Genomic DNA, 14,901 nt, shown 5'->3' with positions numbered 1-14,901 from the left:
TCTGGGAGCATTAGCACCTAATAACTCACCTGCTCTGGGAGCATTAGCACCTAATAACTCACCTGCTCTGGGAGCATTAGCACCTAATAACACACCTGCTCTGGGAGCATTAGCACCTAATAACTCACCTGCTCTGGGAGCATTAGCACCTAATAACTCACCTGCTCTGGGAGCATTAGCACCTAATAACACACCTGCTCTGGGAGCAGCACCTAATAACTCACCTGCTCTGGGAGCATTAGCACCTAATAACTCACCTGCTCTGGGAGCATTAGCACCTAATAACTCACCTGCTCTGGGAGCATTAGCACCTAATAACTCACCTGCTCTGGGAGCATTAGCACCTAATAACACACCTGCTCTGGGAGCATTAGCACCTAATAACTCACCTGCTCTGGGAGCATTAGCACCTAATAACTCACCTGCTCTGGGAGCATTAGCACCTAATAACACACCTGCTCTGGGAGCATTAGCACCTAATAACTCACCTGCTCTGGGAGCAGCACCTAATAACTCACCTGCTCTGGGAGCAGCACCTAATAACTCACCTGCTCTGGGAGCATTAGCACCTAATAACTCACCTGCTCTGGGAGCATTAGCACCTAATAACTCACCTGCTCTGGGAGCAGCACCTAATAACTCACCTGCTCTGGGAGCATTAGCACCTAATAACTCACCTGCTCTGGGAGCATTAGCACCTAATAACTCACCTGCTCTGGGAGCAGCACCTAATAACTCACCTGCTCTGGGAGCAGCACCTAATAACTCACCTGCTCTGGGAGCATTAGCACCTAATAACTCACCTGCTCTGGGAGCATTAGCACCTAATAACTCACCTGCTCTGGGAGCATTAGCACCTAATAACTCACCTGCTCTGGGAGCATTAGCACCTAATAACTCACCTGCTCTGGGAGCATTAGCACCTAATAACACACCTGCTCTGGGAGCATTAGCACCTAATAACTCACCTGCTCTGGGAGCATTAGCACCTAATAACTCACCTGCTCTGGGAGCATTAGCACCTAATAACTCACCTGCTCTGGGAGCATTAGCACCTAATAACTCACCTGCTCTGGGAGCATTAGCACCTAATAACTCACCTGCTCTGGGAGCATTAGCATCTAATAACTCACCTGCTCTGGGAGCATTAGCACCTAATAACACACCTGCTCTGGGAGCATTAGCACCTAATAACTCACCTGCTCTGGGAGCAGCACCTAATAACTCACCTGCTCTGGGAGCATTAGCACCTAATAACTCACCTGCTCTGGGAGCATTAGCACCTAATAACTCACCTGCTCTGGGAGCAGCACCTAATAACTCACCTGCTCTGGGAGCATTAGCACCTAATAACTCACCTGCTCTGGGAGCATTAGCACCTAATAACACACCTGCTCTGGGAGCATTAGCACCTAATAACTCACCTGCTCTGGGAGCATTAGCACCTAATAACTCACCTGCTCTGGGAGCATTAGCACCTAATAACTCACCTGCTCTGGGAGCAGCACCTAATAACTCACCTGCTCTGGGAGCAGCACCTAATAACTCACCTGCTCTGGGAGCATTAGCACCTAATAACTCACCTGCTCTGGGAGCATTAGCACCTAATAACTCACCTGCTCTGGGAGCATTAGCACCTAATAACTCACCTGCTCTGGGAGCAGCACCTAATAACTCACCTGCTCTGGGAGCATTAGCACCTAATAACTCACCTGCTCTGGGAGCATTAGCACCTAATAACTCACCTGCTCTGGGAGCAGCACCTAATAACTCACCTGCTCTGGGAGCATTAGCACCTAATAACTCACCTGCTCTGGGAGCATTAGCACCTAATAACTCACCTGCTCTGGGAGCAGCACCTAATAACTCACCTGCTCTGGGAGCATTAGCACCTAATAACTCACCTGCTCTGGGAGCATTAGCACCTAATAACTCACCTGCTCTGGGAGCATTAGCACCTAATAACTCACCTGCTCTGGGAGCATTAGCACCTAATAACTCACCTGCTCTGGGAGCAGCACCTAATAACTCACCTGCTCTGGGAGCATTAGCACCTAATAACTCACCTGCTCTGAGAGCATTAGCACCTAATAACACACCTGCTCTGGGAGCAGCACCTAATAACTCACCTGCTCTGGGAGCATTAGCACCTAATAACTCACCTGCTCTGGGAGCATTAGCACCTAATAACTCACCTGCTCTGGGAGCATTAGCACCTAATAACACACCTGCTCTGGGAGCATTAGCACCTAATAACTCACCTGCTCTGGGAGCAGCACCTAATAACTCACCTGCTCTGGGAGCATTAGCACCTAATAACTCACCTGCTCTGGGAGCATTAGCACCTAATAACTCACCTGCTCTGGGAGCATTAGCACCTAATAACTCACCTGCTCTGGGAGCATTAGCACCTAATAACTCACCTGCTCTGGGAGCATTAGCACCTAATAACTCACCTGCTCTGGGAGCAGCACCTAATAACTCACCTGCTCTGGGAGCATTAGCACCTAATAACTCACCTGCTCTGAGAGCATTAGCACCTAATAACACACCTGCTCTGGGAGCAGCACCTAATAACTCACCTGCTCTGGGAGCATTAGCACCTAATAACTCACCTGCTCTGGGAGCATTAGCACCTAATAACTCACCTGCTCTGGGAGCATTAGCACCTAATAACTCACCTGCTCTGGGAGCAGCACCTAATAACTCACCTGCTCTGGGAGCATTAGCACCTAATAACTCACCTGCTCTGGGAGCATTAGCACCTAATAACTCACCTGCTCTGAGAGCATTAGCACCTAATAACACACCTGCTCTGGGAGCATTAGCACCTAATAACTCACCTGCTCTGGGAGCATTAGCACCTAATAACTCACCTGCTCTGGGAGCATTAGCACCTAATAACTCACCTGCTCTGGGAGCATTAGCACCTAATAACTCACCTGCTCTGGGAGCAGCACCTAATAACTCACCTGCTCTGGGAGCATTAGCACCTAATAACTCACCTGCTCTGGGAGCATTAGCACCTAATAACTCACCTGCTCTGGGAGCATTAGCACCTAATAACTCACCTGCTCTGGGAGCATTAGCACCTAATAACACACCTGCTCTGGGAGCATTAGCACCTAATAACTCACCTGCTCTGGGAGCAGCACCTAATAACTCACCTGCTCTGGGAGCAGCACCTAATAACTCACCTGCTCTGGGAGCATTAGCACCTAATAACTCACCTGCTCTGGGAGCATTAGCACCTAATAACTCACCTGCTCTGGGAGCATTAGCACCTAATAACTCACCTGCTCTGAGAGCAGCACCTAATAACTCACCTGCTCTGGGAGCATTAGCACCTAATAACTCACCTGCTCTGGGAGCAGCACCTAATAACTCACCTGCTCTGGGAGCATTAGCACCTAATAACTCACCTGCTCTGGGAGCAGCACCTAATAACTCACCTGCTCTGGGAGCAGCACCTAATAACTCACCTGCTCTGGGAGCATTAGCACCTAATAACTCACCTGCTCTGGGAGCATTAGCACCTAATAACTCACCTGCTCTGGGAGCATTAGCACCTAATAACTCACCTGCTCTGGGAGCATTAGCACCTAATAACTCACCTGCTCTGAGAGCATTAGCACCTAATAACTCACCTGCTCTGGGAGCATTAGCACCTAATAACTCACCTGCTCTGGGAGCATTAGCACCTAATAACACACCTGCTCTGGGAGCATTAGCACCTAATAACTCACCTGCTCTGGGAGCATTAGCACCTAATAACTCACCTGCTCTGGGAGCATTAGCACCTAATAACTCACCTGCTCTGGGAGCATTAGCACCTAATAACTCACCTGCTCTGGGAGCATTAGCACCTAATAACTCACCTGCTCTGGGAGCATTAGCACCTAATAACTCACCTGCTCTGGGAGCATTAGCACCTAATAACTCACCTGCTCTGGGAGCATTAGCACCTAATAACTCACCTGCTCTGAGAGCATTAGCACCTAATAACACACCTGCTCTGGGAGCAGCACCTAATAACTCACCTGCTCTGGGAGCATTAGCACCTAATAACTCACCTGCTCTGGGAGCATTAGCACCTAATAACTCACCTGCTCTGGGAGCATTAGCACCTAATAACTCACCTGCTCTGGGAGCAGCACCTAATAACTCACCTGCTCTGGGAGCATTAGCACCTAATAACTCACCTGCTCTGGGAGCATTAGCACCTAATAACTCACCTGCTCTGAGAGCATTAGCACCTAATAACACACCTGCTCTGGGAGCATTAGCACCTAATAACTCACCTGCTCTGGGAGCATTAGCACCTAATAACTCACCTGCTCTGGGAGCATTAGCACCTAATAACTCACCTGCTCTGGGAGCATTAGCACCTAATAACTCACCTGCTCTGGGAGCAGCACCTAATAACTCACCTGCTCTGGGAGCATTAGCACCTAATAACTCACCTGCTCTGGGAGCATTAGCACCTAATAACTCACCTGCTCTGGGAGCATTAGCACCTAATAACTCACCTGCTCTGGGAGCATTAGCACCTAATAACACACCTGCTCTGGGAGCATTAGCACCTAATAACTCACCTGCTCTGGGAGCAGCACCTAATAACTCACCTGCTCTGGGAGCAGCACCTAATAACTCACCTGCTCTGGGAGCATTAGCACCTAATAACTCACCTGCTCTGGGAGCATTAGCACCTAATAACTCACCTGCTCTGGAAGCATTAGCACCTAATAACTCACCTGCTCTGAGAGCAGCACCTAATAACTCACCTGCTCTGGGAGCATTAGCACCTAATAACTCACCTGCTCTGGGAGCAGCACCTAATAACTCACCTGCTCTGGGAGCATTAGCACCTAATAACTCACCTGCTCTGGGAGCAGCACCTAATAACTCACCTGCTCTGGGAGCAGCACCTAATAACTCACCTGCTCTGGGAGCATTAGCACCTAATAACTCACCTGCTCTGGGAGCATTAGCACCTAATAACTCACCTGCTCTGGGAGCATTAGCACCTAATAACTCACCTGCTCTGGGAGCATTAGCACCTAATAACTCACCTGCTCTGAGAGCATTAGCACCTAATAACTCACCTGCTCTGGGAGCATTAGCACCTAATAACTCACCTGCTCTGGGAGCATTAGCACCTAATAACACACCTGCTCTGGGAGCATTAGCACCTAATAACTCACCTGCTCTGGGAGCATTAGCACCTAATAACTCACCTGCTCTGGGAGCATTAGCACCTAATAACTCACCTGCTCTGGGAGCATTAGCACCTAATAACTCACCTGCTCTGGGAGCAGCACCTAATAACTCACCTGCTCTGGGAGCATTAGCACCTAATAACTCACCTGCTCTGGGAGCATTAGCACCTAATAACTCACCTGCTCTGGGAGCATTAGCACCTAATAACTCACCTGCTCTGGGAGCATTAGCACCTAATAACACACCTGCTCTGGGAGCATTAGCACCTAATAACTCACCTGCTCTGGGAGCAGCACCTAATAACTCACCTGCTCTGGGAGCAGCACCTAATAACTCACCTGCTCTGGGAGCATTAGCACCTAATAACTCACCTGCTCTGGGAGCATTAGCACCTAATAACTCACCTGCTCTGGGAGCATTAGCACCTAATAACTCACCTGCTCTGAGAGCAGCACCTAATAACTCACCTGCTCTGGGAGCATTAGCACCTAATAACTCACCTGCTCTGGGAGCAGCACCTAATAACTCACCTGCTCTGGGAGCATTAGCACCTAATAACTCACCTGCTCTGGGAGCATTAGCACCTAATAACTCACCTGCTCTGGGAGCATTAGCACCTAATAACTCACCTGCTCTGGGAGCATTAGCACCTAATAACTCACCTGCTCTGGGAGCATTAGCACCTAATAACTCACCTGCTCTGGGAGCAGCACCTAATAACTCACCTGCTCTGGGAGCATTAGCACCTAATAACTCACCTGCTCTGGGAGCATTAGCACCTAATAACTCACCTGCTCTGGGAGCAGCACCTAATAACTCACCTGCTCTGGGAGCAGCACCTAATAACTCACCTGCTCTGGGAGCATTAGCACCTAATAACTCACCTGCTCTGGGAGCAGCACCTAATAACTCACCTGCTCTGAGAGCATTAGCACCTAATAACTCACCTGCTCTGGGAGCATTAGCACCTAATAACTCACCTGCTCTGGGAGCATTAGCACCTAATAACACACCTGCTCTGGGAGCATTAGCACCTAATAACTCACCTGCTCTGGGAGCATTAGCACCTAATAACTCACCTGCTCTGGGAGCATTAGCACCTAATAACTCACCTGCTCTGGGAGCATTAGCACCTAATAACTCACCTGCTCTGGGAGCATTAGCACCTAATAACTCACCTGCTCTGGGAGCAGCACCTAATAACTCACCTGCTCTGGGAGCATTAGCACCTAATAACTCACCTGCTCTGGGAGCATTAGCACCTAATAACTCACCTGCTCTGGGAGCATTAGCACCTAATAACTCACCTGCTCTGGGAGCATTAGCACCGAATAACTCACCTGCTCTGGGAGCATTAGCACCTAATAACTCACCTGCTCTGGGAGCATTAGCACCTAATAACTCACCTGCTCTGGGAGCAGCACCTAATAACTCACCTGCTCTGGGAGCATTAGCACCTAATAACTCACCTGCTCTGGGAGCAGCACCTAATAACTCACCTGCTCTGGGAGCATTAGCACCTAATAACTCACCTGCTCTGGGAGCATTAGCACCTAATAACTCACCTGCTCTGGGAGCATTAGCACCTAATAACACACCTGCTCTGGGAGCATTAGCACCTAATAACTCACCTGCTCTGGGAGCATTAGCACCTAATAACTCACCTGCTCTGGGAGCATTAGCACCTAATAACTCACCTGCTCTGGGAGCATTAGCACCTAATAACTCACCTGCTCTGGGAGCATTAGCACCTAATAACTCACCTGCTCTAGGAGCATTAGCACCTAATAACTCACCTGCTCTGGGAGCAGCACCTAATAACTCACCTGCTCTGGGAGCATTAGCACCTAATAACTCACCTGCTCTGGGAGCATTAGCACCTAATAACACACCTGCTCTGGGAGCAGCACCTAATAACACACCTGCTCTGGGAGCATTAGCACCTAATAACTCACCTGCTCTGGGAGCATTAGCACCTAATAACTCACCTGCTCTGGGAGCATTAGCACCTAATAACTCACCTGCTCTGGGAGCATTAGCACCTAATAACTCACCTGCTCTGGGAGCAGCACCTAATAAACCAAAATTAAGAGGCTAGATCTATGATGAACTTTGTGCTCAAAACACAAAATCAACTAGACACTAGACATTAGAGCAGACATTTGAGCCATCAAAGAGATTAAGCAAAAGTGGTTACCTGTGTTGAACTATAGTTTATTTTTTAGAAAAAGAAAAAAAAATAGACTGGATTACTATTACGACTACTACCACTGCCAATACTACTGATACACATCCCTATTGGCTAACTTTATATTTAAAAAAATATATATATATTAATCAAAATATTATATAAATAATCAAATTGACGGAAATCCATCTCAAGACGGAACACTTTAATGCCTGCAGAGCAGATAGAGAGAGAGACAGAGACAGACAGAGAGAGACAGAGAGAGAGAGAGAGAGAGAGAGAGAGAGAGAGAGAGAGAGAGAGAGAGAGAGAGAGCGAGAAGAGAGAGAAGAGAGAGAAAGGAGAGAGAGGGATAGGGAGAAAGAGAGAGGGAGAGGGAGGGAGAGGGAGGGAGAGAGGGAGAGGGAGGGATAGAGAGGGAGAGAGAGACAGACAGAGAGACAGAGAGAGAGAGACATAATAATAATAATAATAATAAAATAATAATTTAGGACCTGCTCCGAGGTCATCAATTGGCACACATGCGATGCATGCATGCGATTCGTCTCTGCGATTAACCCATCCCGTCGCCCTTCCCCCCCAAGGGCAGCCGGGAGCAGACAGGCGTCAACGTGAGCCGCGCCAGGGGACCAATCCAAGTGCTCCTGTCCGTCTTCGTCAAGGACGCCACAGCGTTAGCGATCTTGTTGTTGTGCATGTTTTTCCATTGGGTTTATCTTATCGGGGGGGAAACCCTTGCGAGCACAGAGGGGGAGAACATGCAAACTCCACACAGAAAGGCCCGGGAGATACCCCACCTGGGTACCTGGCATCATGGAAACCTGGTCCCCAAGCGGGAATCGAACCCTGGACCTTCTTGCTGTGAGGCGACAGTGTTAACCACTACACCACCGTGCCGCATGAGACGCATGAGACGGAGAGAGAGAGAGAGAGAGAGAGAGACAGAGAGAGAGAGAGAGAGACAGACAGACAGAGAGACAGAGGGAGAGAGAGAGAGACTTACTGAGTAGATCCAGCATCTCCCTGGTCCCCAGCCTCACCAGCTGTTCCTCCAACATCTCCTGAGTGACCTGGCTCTCTTCAAACATCACCATCTCCTCCTCCCCTTCCTCACCACTACACACACACACACCACACACCACACACACACACACACACACACACACACACACACACACACACACACACACAAAAATTACTCGTGACTCAGACTTCAGAACGCACAGCGGTGGATGGCCACGGAGGATTTTTGCGACACAGTTTACTAAAAACCTAGGGCTGACCTTCGAATTTTTTTTGGAATTCAAAGCTTCGGGGTCGATATTCGATTTTAATTCGAAGCTTCGAGATTAAAAAAAACGAATACATTTTTTTAAATTTTTTTTTATGTTGTGGGAATTGTACAGCACTTTGTTCAACTTTGCCAGTGCTGTAAAGTTTAAACCTTTTAAAATCTTAGACAAACAAAACACTTTGCTTTCATGAAATATTGTAAGCCGTCATTTGAGGCTTTATATAAAAGCAGCACAATGAACACAAATCTGTCAGTGCAGAGTCCGACCTTGTCTTAAATAACAAACAGCATTGCTTGTTGTAGTTAACAAAGAGAGGCAGAGTTGATTTTGCAAAAAAATAAATAAAAAAAATCATATATATATATTTTTTAGTTATCGAATTTTATTTTCATATTCGTATCCCATGCCCATCGAACAAAGCTTCGAAGTATTTAAGACAGCCCTACTAAAACCTCTCTCATTTCTGAACAGATTGTTATAGAATTTGGACCTGTACTACATAAGACTTCAGGCTATGGAACCGCAGTGTTTTCCAGCTCATAGCTCTATGCTGGAATAATGGAATCTGGAATCTGGCAACCACTAAAGAGAAATGTGAGTACACAAGTTCAAAGTTCAACTCAAGTTCAAACCTCTGTTATCCTTTTTTTTGCATTAGTAACTTCAGAATGTTATCTTTCAAAAGTAAAGAGACCAGGCTCATGCACGCGCTATAAAGTATAAAGCAAAGCGTTGCAAAAAGAGTATGCAGTCCTCAAGTTCAAGTAAAGAAAATTGCCACTTTTCTGCCTGCCTGTTAAGAGATCGTAAGTTAATATCAAACCGTGTTTAGAACATTTTAGAATTAGTTAAATACATGCTTTCAATTTTTTTAAGTGGCGAGTGACTTTTATTTTAAAAGAAATTGCCACATATGCAGCTCGCCCGCTTAAAGTCGACACAAATGTGTTTTAATATGTCTAGGCCTCTACATTTATTTTTTATTTTTTTTGTATTGATCTTTTTCCCCTTCCTTTTTCCTCCGATTTTCTCCCATCCCAATGTTAGTCGTTATGCCAATTCCCAATCCCCTTCCTGGTCGCTGCGCACTTACCCCCCACAGTCAGATCATCTGGGAGAGTGGAGGCTACCACGTGCTTCCTCCGACACACGTCTAGCCAATCAACCGCTTCTTTTCACCTGGCAGCGCGGACTCTCACTGAGAGGGTGTAACGTGTGGAAGGATCACACTACCCCCCTTAGATCCTATCCTCGCTTAGCAGGCGCCCCGACCGAACTGTAGGAGTCGCTGTTTACAACGACCCGGACCCACCCCGCCAGCTTCTCCCACCCTCTAATACTGCCAATTGTATTCGTGTGAACGGCCAGCCAAGCTGGTGACAACCCCGGAGCTGTGAGCTGGATTCGAACAGGCGAATCCAGCGTCTCCGGGGTTGGTGACGAACACAATCTCCGCTACGCCACCTGACCGCCCTAGGCCTCTACATTTCTATGTTTCATATGCCATGCAATATGTCGCTGCTGCGGAAATAAACCTTTTGATTGGGGAAACAAATACATTTGTTATTGTTTGGTAAATTGGGTATTCTTTGTTACAATTAATCAATGAATTGATCGTTAACATTATCAATGATCGAGTAAGGAACGTGCTTACAATTTGCAACCCTAGTTGACAATGATGCATCCGTTTCTAAGCTCGGGCAAGCGCTACCGGAGTCTCATGGCCGGTACAGAGAGACTCAGAAGGAGCTTCTATCCCCAGGGCCATCAGGATGCTCAACGACTATGTTAACATCAACCCATCCATCTACACTCATTGCACACACATCCACATGCACACACTCACTTTAAACACTCACCTTAACACTCACTTTAGACACTTTAATAAATAGATAAATATGATTTAGTGTTAAAGAGATTTGCACTACATCCATACCTCATTTTGCATCTTGCCTTTTTTTTATAACGGTTGTGTACCTCATTGTCTGCATTTTTACTTCATTGTACTTAGGTTGTATATTGTATAGTGTTAGGACTTATATATCCTCATCTTACTTTTTTTACTGTATGAAGCACATTTTCAGGGGGCTCATACAGAACCAAGCATTTCACTGTAATGTATATGTACTTTATACGTGACAAACAAAAGTAAACTTGAACTTGAAGCTGGCCCCAAGCTTTCATTGCAAAAAACAAATATATATTTATATAAGGTGACTTACTTTATGGCGCTCCTCTGGTTGATGATCTGCCACTTGACGCTGAGTCTCTGAAGAAACAGAAGGAACACAGAGGTTTTTAGTGACTCACGGTTCAGATAAATGTAGTGGAGTAAAAGTATAAAGTTCCCAAAAAAAAAATAAGTACAAGTAGCTAGACAATGTACTTGAGTAAAAATACTTAGTTACTTTCCACCACTGGGGACAGACAGGTATTCATGAATACAAGGTTAAAAGAACACGCCAACATTTTGGAAAATTAGCTTACCGTCTTCTCCAGAGAGAGAGACGAGAAGATAGATACCAGTTTCCTCTCTCTGTGCGTTCAGTAGAAAGCTATCTGGCTGCACGTTAGCCTAGCTTAGCACAATGAATGGAAGCGGACAGTGACGGGTAGCCTTCGGGAGAGGTGTCACTGTCCGCTAATTTCCCAAAATGTTGGTGTGTTCCTTTAACTCATTCAGCGCCAGCCATTAGACGGGCCCGTTGTAGCTAGGCCAATGCTTTAAAAGATAGGAGTGTGTCACCTTGTCTGCAAGGCTATATTATATTCTATATTATAGCTATGGATACAATACTATGGCCCATTTGACATCGACTATCTATCGTTCAATATGTGAAAAAGAATTCATTTTTTCATCCATACGTTCCTGTGTTATACCGTGGTGAATATAAGTATGGTTTTACAGTGGTCTGGGGTAATTCCCGAAAGGCTTAAGAATAGCCTTATACGTGTATTATACTATAACCATTGCCGTTTCTCACCTGGACACGCTACTATTCTTTTTTTTATCCACTTTTTCTCCCATTTTCTATTTTTCTCCCATCCCAATTTCATATTTCCAATTCTCCCCTCCCCGGTCTCGAACGTTGTTAGACCATGCCTCCCACTGGTCGGCTGCAATGTGGACGAAGCGTTGCATCACGTGTCCCCTCCGGTACACGAGGAGGCAGCTGTCGCATCTTTTCACCTGAACAGCACGATCTCTCAGTGGCGAGGAGTAACGCGTGGGAGGCTCACGCTGCCCCCGATACTTCCTGATTCTGCTGTACAGGCAAACCAACCGACCTGTAGGAGTCGCTGTCCACAACGTCCAATCCCCACCCACCGGCTTTCCCACCCTCTAACACTGCCCAATTGTGTTAGTACGACGGCCGGCCAAGCCGGTAGCAACGCAGAGAGCTGGGCTCGATACCAGCATATCCTGCGTTAGTGGCGAGCGCCTTGCCCACTGCGCCACTCAGCCGCCCTGACACACTACTATTCTCAAATCAAATCTATCTAATAGGTATTATGTTTCGGACAATTAGGAACCGGTTGCCAATCGATTCCGATTCTCGATTCCCATCATACTACACTACACGTATGAACTCGACATAGCATTAACGTTACTCCGTTTCCATGAAGTGTTTAATTAGCAGCAATCTGTTCTGTTGTTGAAAATGTAACGTTAAGGTAGGTATCCGACGCACTTCCGGCGAGGACAGGAAGCAGTCATGAAATCATTGTAGTCATTTTGTAGTCTTATTAACTAAAAGATTTTAACAAAATAAAAAGCAGCAGCACTATTGCATAACTGAGTCATGTTTGCTATGTATTTCTTTCTTTAGGGGAGTAGGACATTTGTTTCACAGTTTTAGCATGATGTTTTATAGATGGCCAGGTTAAACACAGGTTTTTGTTTTTTAAGAGGGGTTTGATTTGATTGAAGTTTATTTCAAATATGCAACACAACAAGCAAACATCAAGTACAGATATAGCCTTAAGCCGTTCAAATAATAAATTGTAATTTTTTTTTTAAATATATTTAAATAATAATCTAAAAGAACCGATAAGAGTATCGATAAAGTACTGAACCGTTGGGGCGGCTACGTGGCGTAGTGGGCAAGGCACTCACCACGAAATGCTGGAGACGCTGGGCTTGCCTGTTCGAGCCCAGCGCTCCACATTGCTTTCAGTTTAGCTGGTCGTCCGTACTAATACACATTGGCCGTATTAGGGGGTGGGAAACTGATGGGTGGGGATCGGGCGTTGTGGACAGCGACTCCTACAGGTCGGTTGGTGCGCCTGCGCAGTAGAATCAGGAAGTGTCGGGGGCAGCGTGAGCCTCCCACGAGTTACTCCTCGCCACTGAGAGATCGAGCTGCGCAGGTGAAAAGATGCGACTGCTGTTACCTCAAGTACCGGAGGGGACTTGTGCTATGTATGACTTAGTCCACATTGCAGCCGGCTTGTGGGAGGCAAGAAACAGCGTCCGTGACAGGGGAGGGTTGAATTGGATGATACGAAATTGGGATGGGAGAAAATATAGAAAATGGGAGAAAAAGCGGATTAAAAAAAAAAGTACTGAACCGTTAAGCAGTATCGATAAGAGTAGTAGTATCGATAAAATCCTAACGATACCCATCCCTAGGCACCAGTATCGATTCACAGGAGAAAATAAATGAGATTCGGGCCACTTTCGTCTGCAGTGTGAACGCAGCCTGCAATAAAAACATTTCTATTTCAAAAAGCCTTTGATTGATAGCTATTTCTTGTGATAAAATTTTTTCTTGTGTTGTTTTACTTTTCTGTTTATACTAGTTTTTAACTGTTTATTTAACAAATGTACTATGTTTTAACCGTGTAGCACTCACCGAAAAGTGCACCAGGGTCAGGGTTCCCACAGACATTGCAAAATGAAAATCAAGGACTTTCAAGTACTTTTCTAAGCACCATTTTCCATTTTAAATGGGCATTTAAAATGATACAATTCACTTTTAAATGCTGTTTTTTATAGAAAAAAAAGTCTGATATAATAGTTATGGCTTAAAACGAATTTCCAACAATTAGTTACACTTTAGATAAAAAAAAAATGATTTCTTGATTCAGAACTATTTTATCATAAATGAACAAAACTTTCAATGCGAACGGTTGATTTGAATTTCAAGGACTTTGCACCTTGTTAATTTTTTTTGCTGTTTTCAAGGAATTCCAGGCCTTGAAAATCAAGCACTTCAGGGACCTTGTGCAAACCCTGCTAGTCAACGAAAAGTGCACTACAAATACAATTTATTATTATTATTATTATTATTATTATTACTACAGTATGTGGTGAAAATAAACGCTGCTTGGGAACATCATGAATGGTGCAGAGCAGAGCTCCTTTTAATGAGCGTCATTTCCATCAAGAACAATAGAGAAGGGGCGACCGGGTAGCGCAGCGGACTAAGCGTCTGTCTACCACCGCAGAAACACTGGTCGTTGTAAACAGCGACTCCTACAGGTCGGTCAGGGCGCCTGCACACAGCGAGGGAGGGAACTGGTGAAGGTAGTGTGATCCTCCCACGCGTTACACTTCACCCAGTGAGAGTCCTCGCTGTGCAGGTGAAAAGAGGCTGCTGGCTGTCTCCTATGTATCGGAGGAAGCATGTGATAGACTTCAGGGCTCCCTAGACCGGCAAGTAGGGGGCAAATGCGCGCAACGACCAGGAAGTGGAGGGGGGAATTGGCATAACGACTAACTTGGGATGGGAGGAAAAAACAGAAAAAATAGGAGAAAAAGTAGATAAAAAAAAAATGAACAATAGAGAAGGATTAGGCCGGCGGTCAGGCATGTAGGCGAACAGAGGGCCCAGCAGGGGGCAGCACTGACCTGCAGCATGTAGGCGAACAGAGGGCCCAGCAGGGGGCAGACTAGCTGGTCATAGTACTCCTTAGGACAGAAAATCACCAGCTGCTTCAGAAACACCCGTGCACAGGTTAAGGAGAACACACACACACACACACACAGTCTTTGTCCATTTTAGACAAAGACAGAAAAGTCTATAATAATAATAATAATAATAATAATAATATATTCGATTTGGAAGCCAGGAAGCCGCTAGTCTAGTGTGCCATTGGTCAAAATTCATCATTGGCAATGATTAAAGGGATAGCCCCCGTTTTTTGAGAAGCAAATTTTCGCCTTCCAATATCTCTGAAGACACTGGTGGACTC

General features: G+C 46.0%; 1 protein-coding gene across 1 annotated transcript in view; it reads right to left on the bottom strand.

Annotated features, from left to right (window-relative positions):
* The window catches only part of LOC311234836 (exportin-5-like), a gene marked incomplete at its 3' end in the record, with an annotated part of 60,524 nt that overhangs the window by 20,309 nt on the left and 25,314 nt on the right, over window positions 1-14,901 (bottom strand). The window contains exons 5-7 of the mRNA XM_084322079.1: window positions 14,558-14,656; window positions 10,926-10,972; window positions 8,412-8,524 (exon numbers count right to left, since the gene is read on the bottom strand). Coding sequence (XP_084178205.1) covers window positions 8,412-8,524; window positions 10,926-10,972; window positions 14,558-14,656 — 259 coding nt within the window. The remainder of the gene's footprint in view (window positions 1-8,411; window positions 8,525-10,925; window positions 10,973-14,557; window positions 14,657-14,901) is intronic.

The sequence above is a fragment of the Notolepis coatsorum genome, assembly GCF_963971535.1.
Source record: "Notolepis coatsorum genome assembly, chromosome: 9".
Classification (NCBI taxonomy): Eukaryota; Metazoa; Chordata; class Actinopteri; order Aulopiformes; family Paralepididae; genus Notolepis; species Notolepis coatsorum.
The sequence above is the reverse complement of the archived record's forward strand: the minus strand, read 5'-3'. Positions and strand labels throughout refer to the sequence as shown.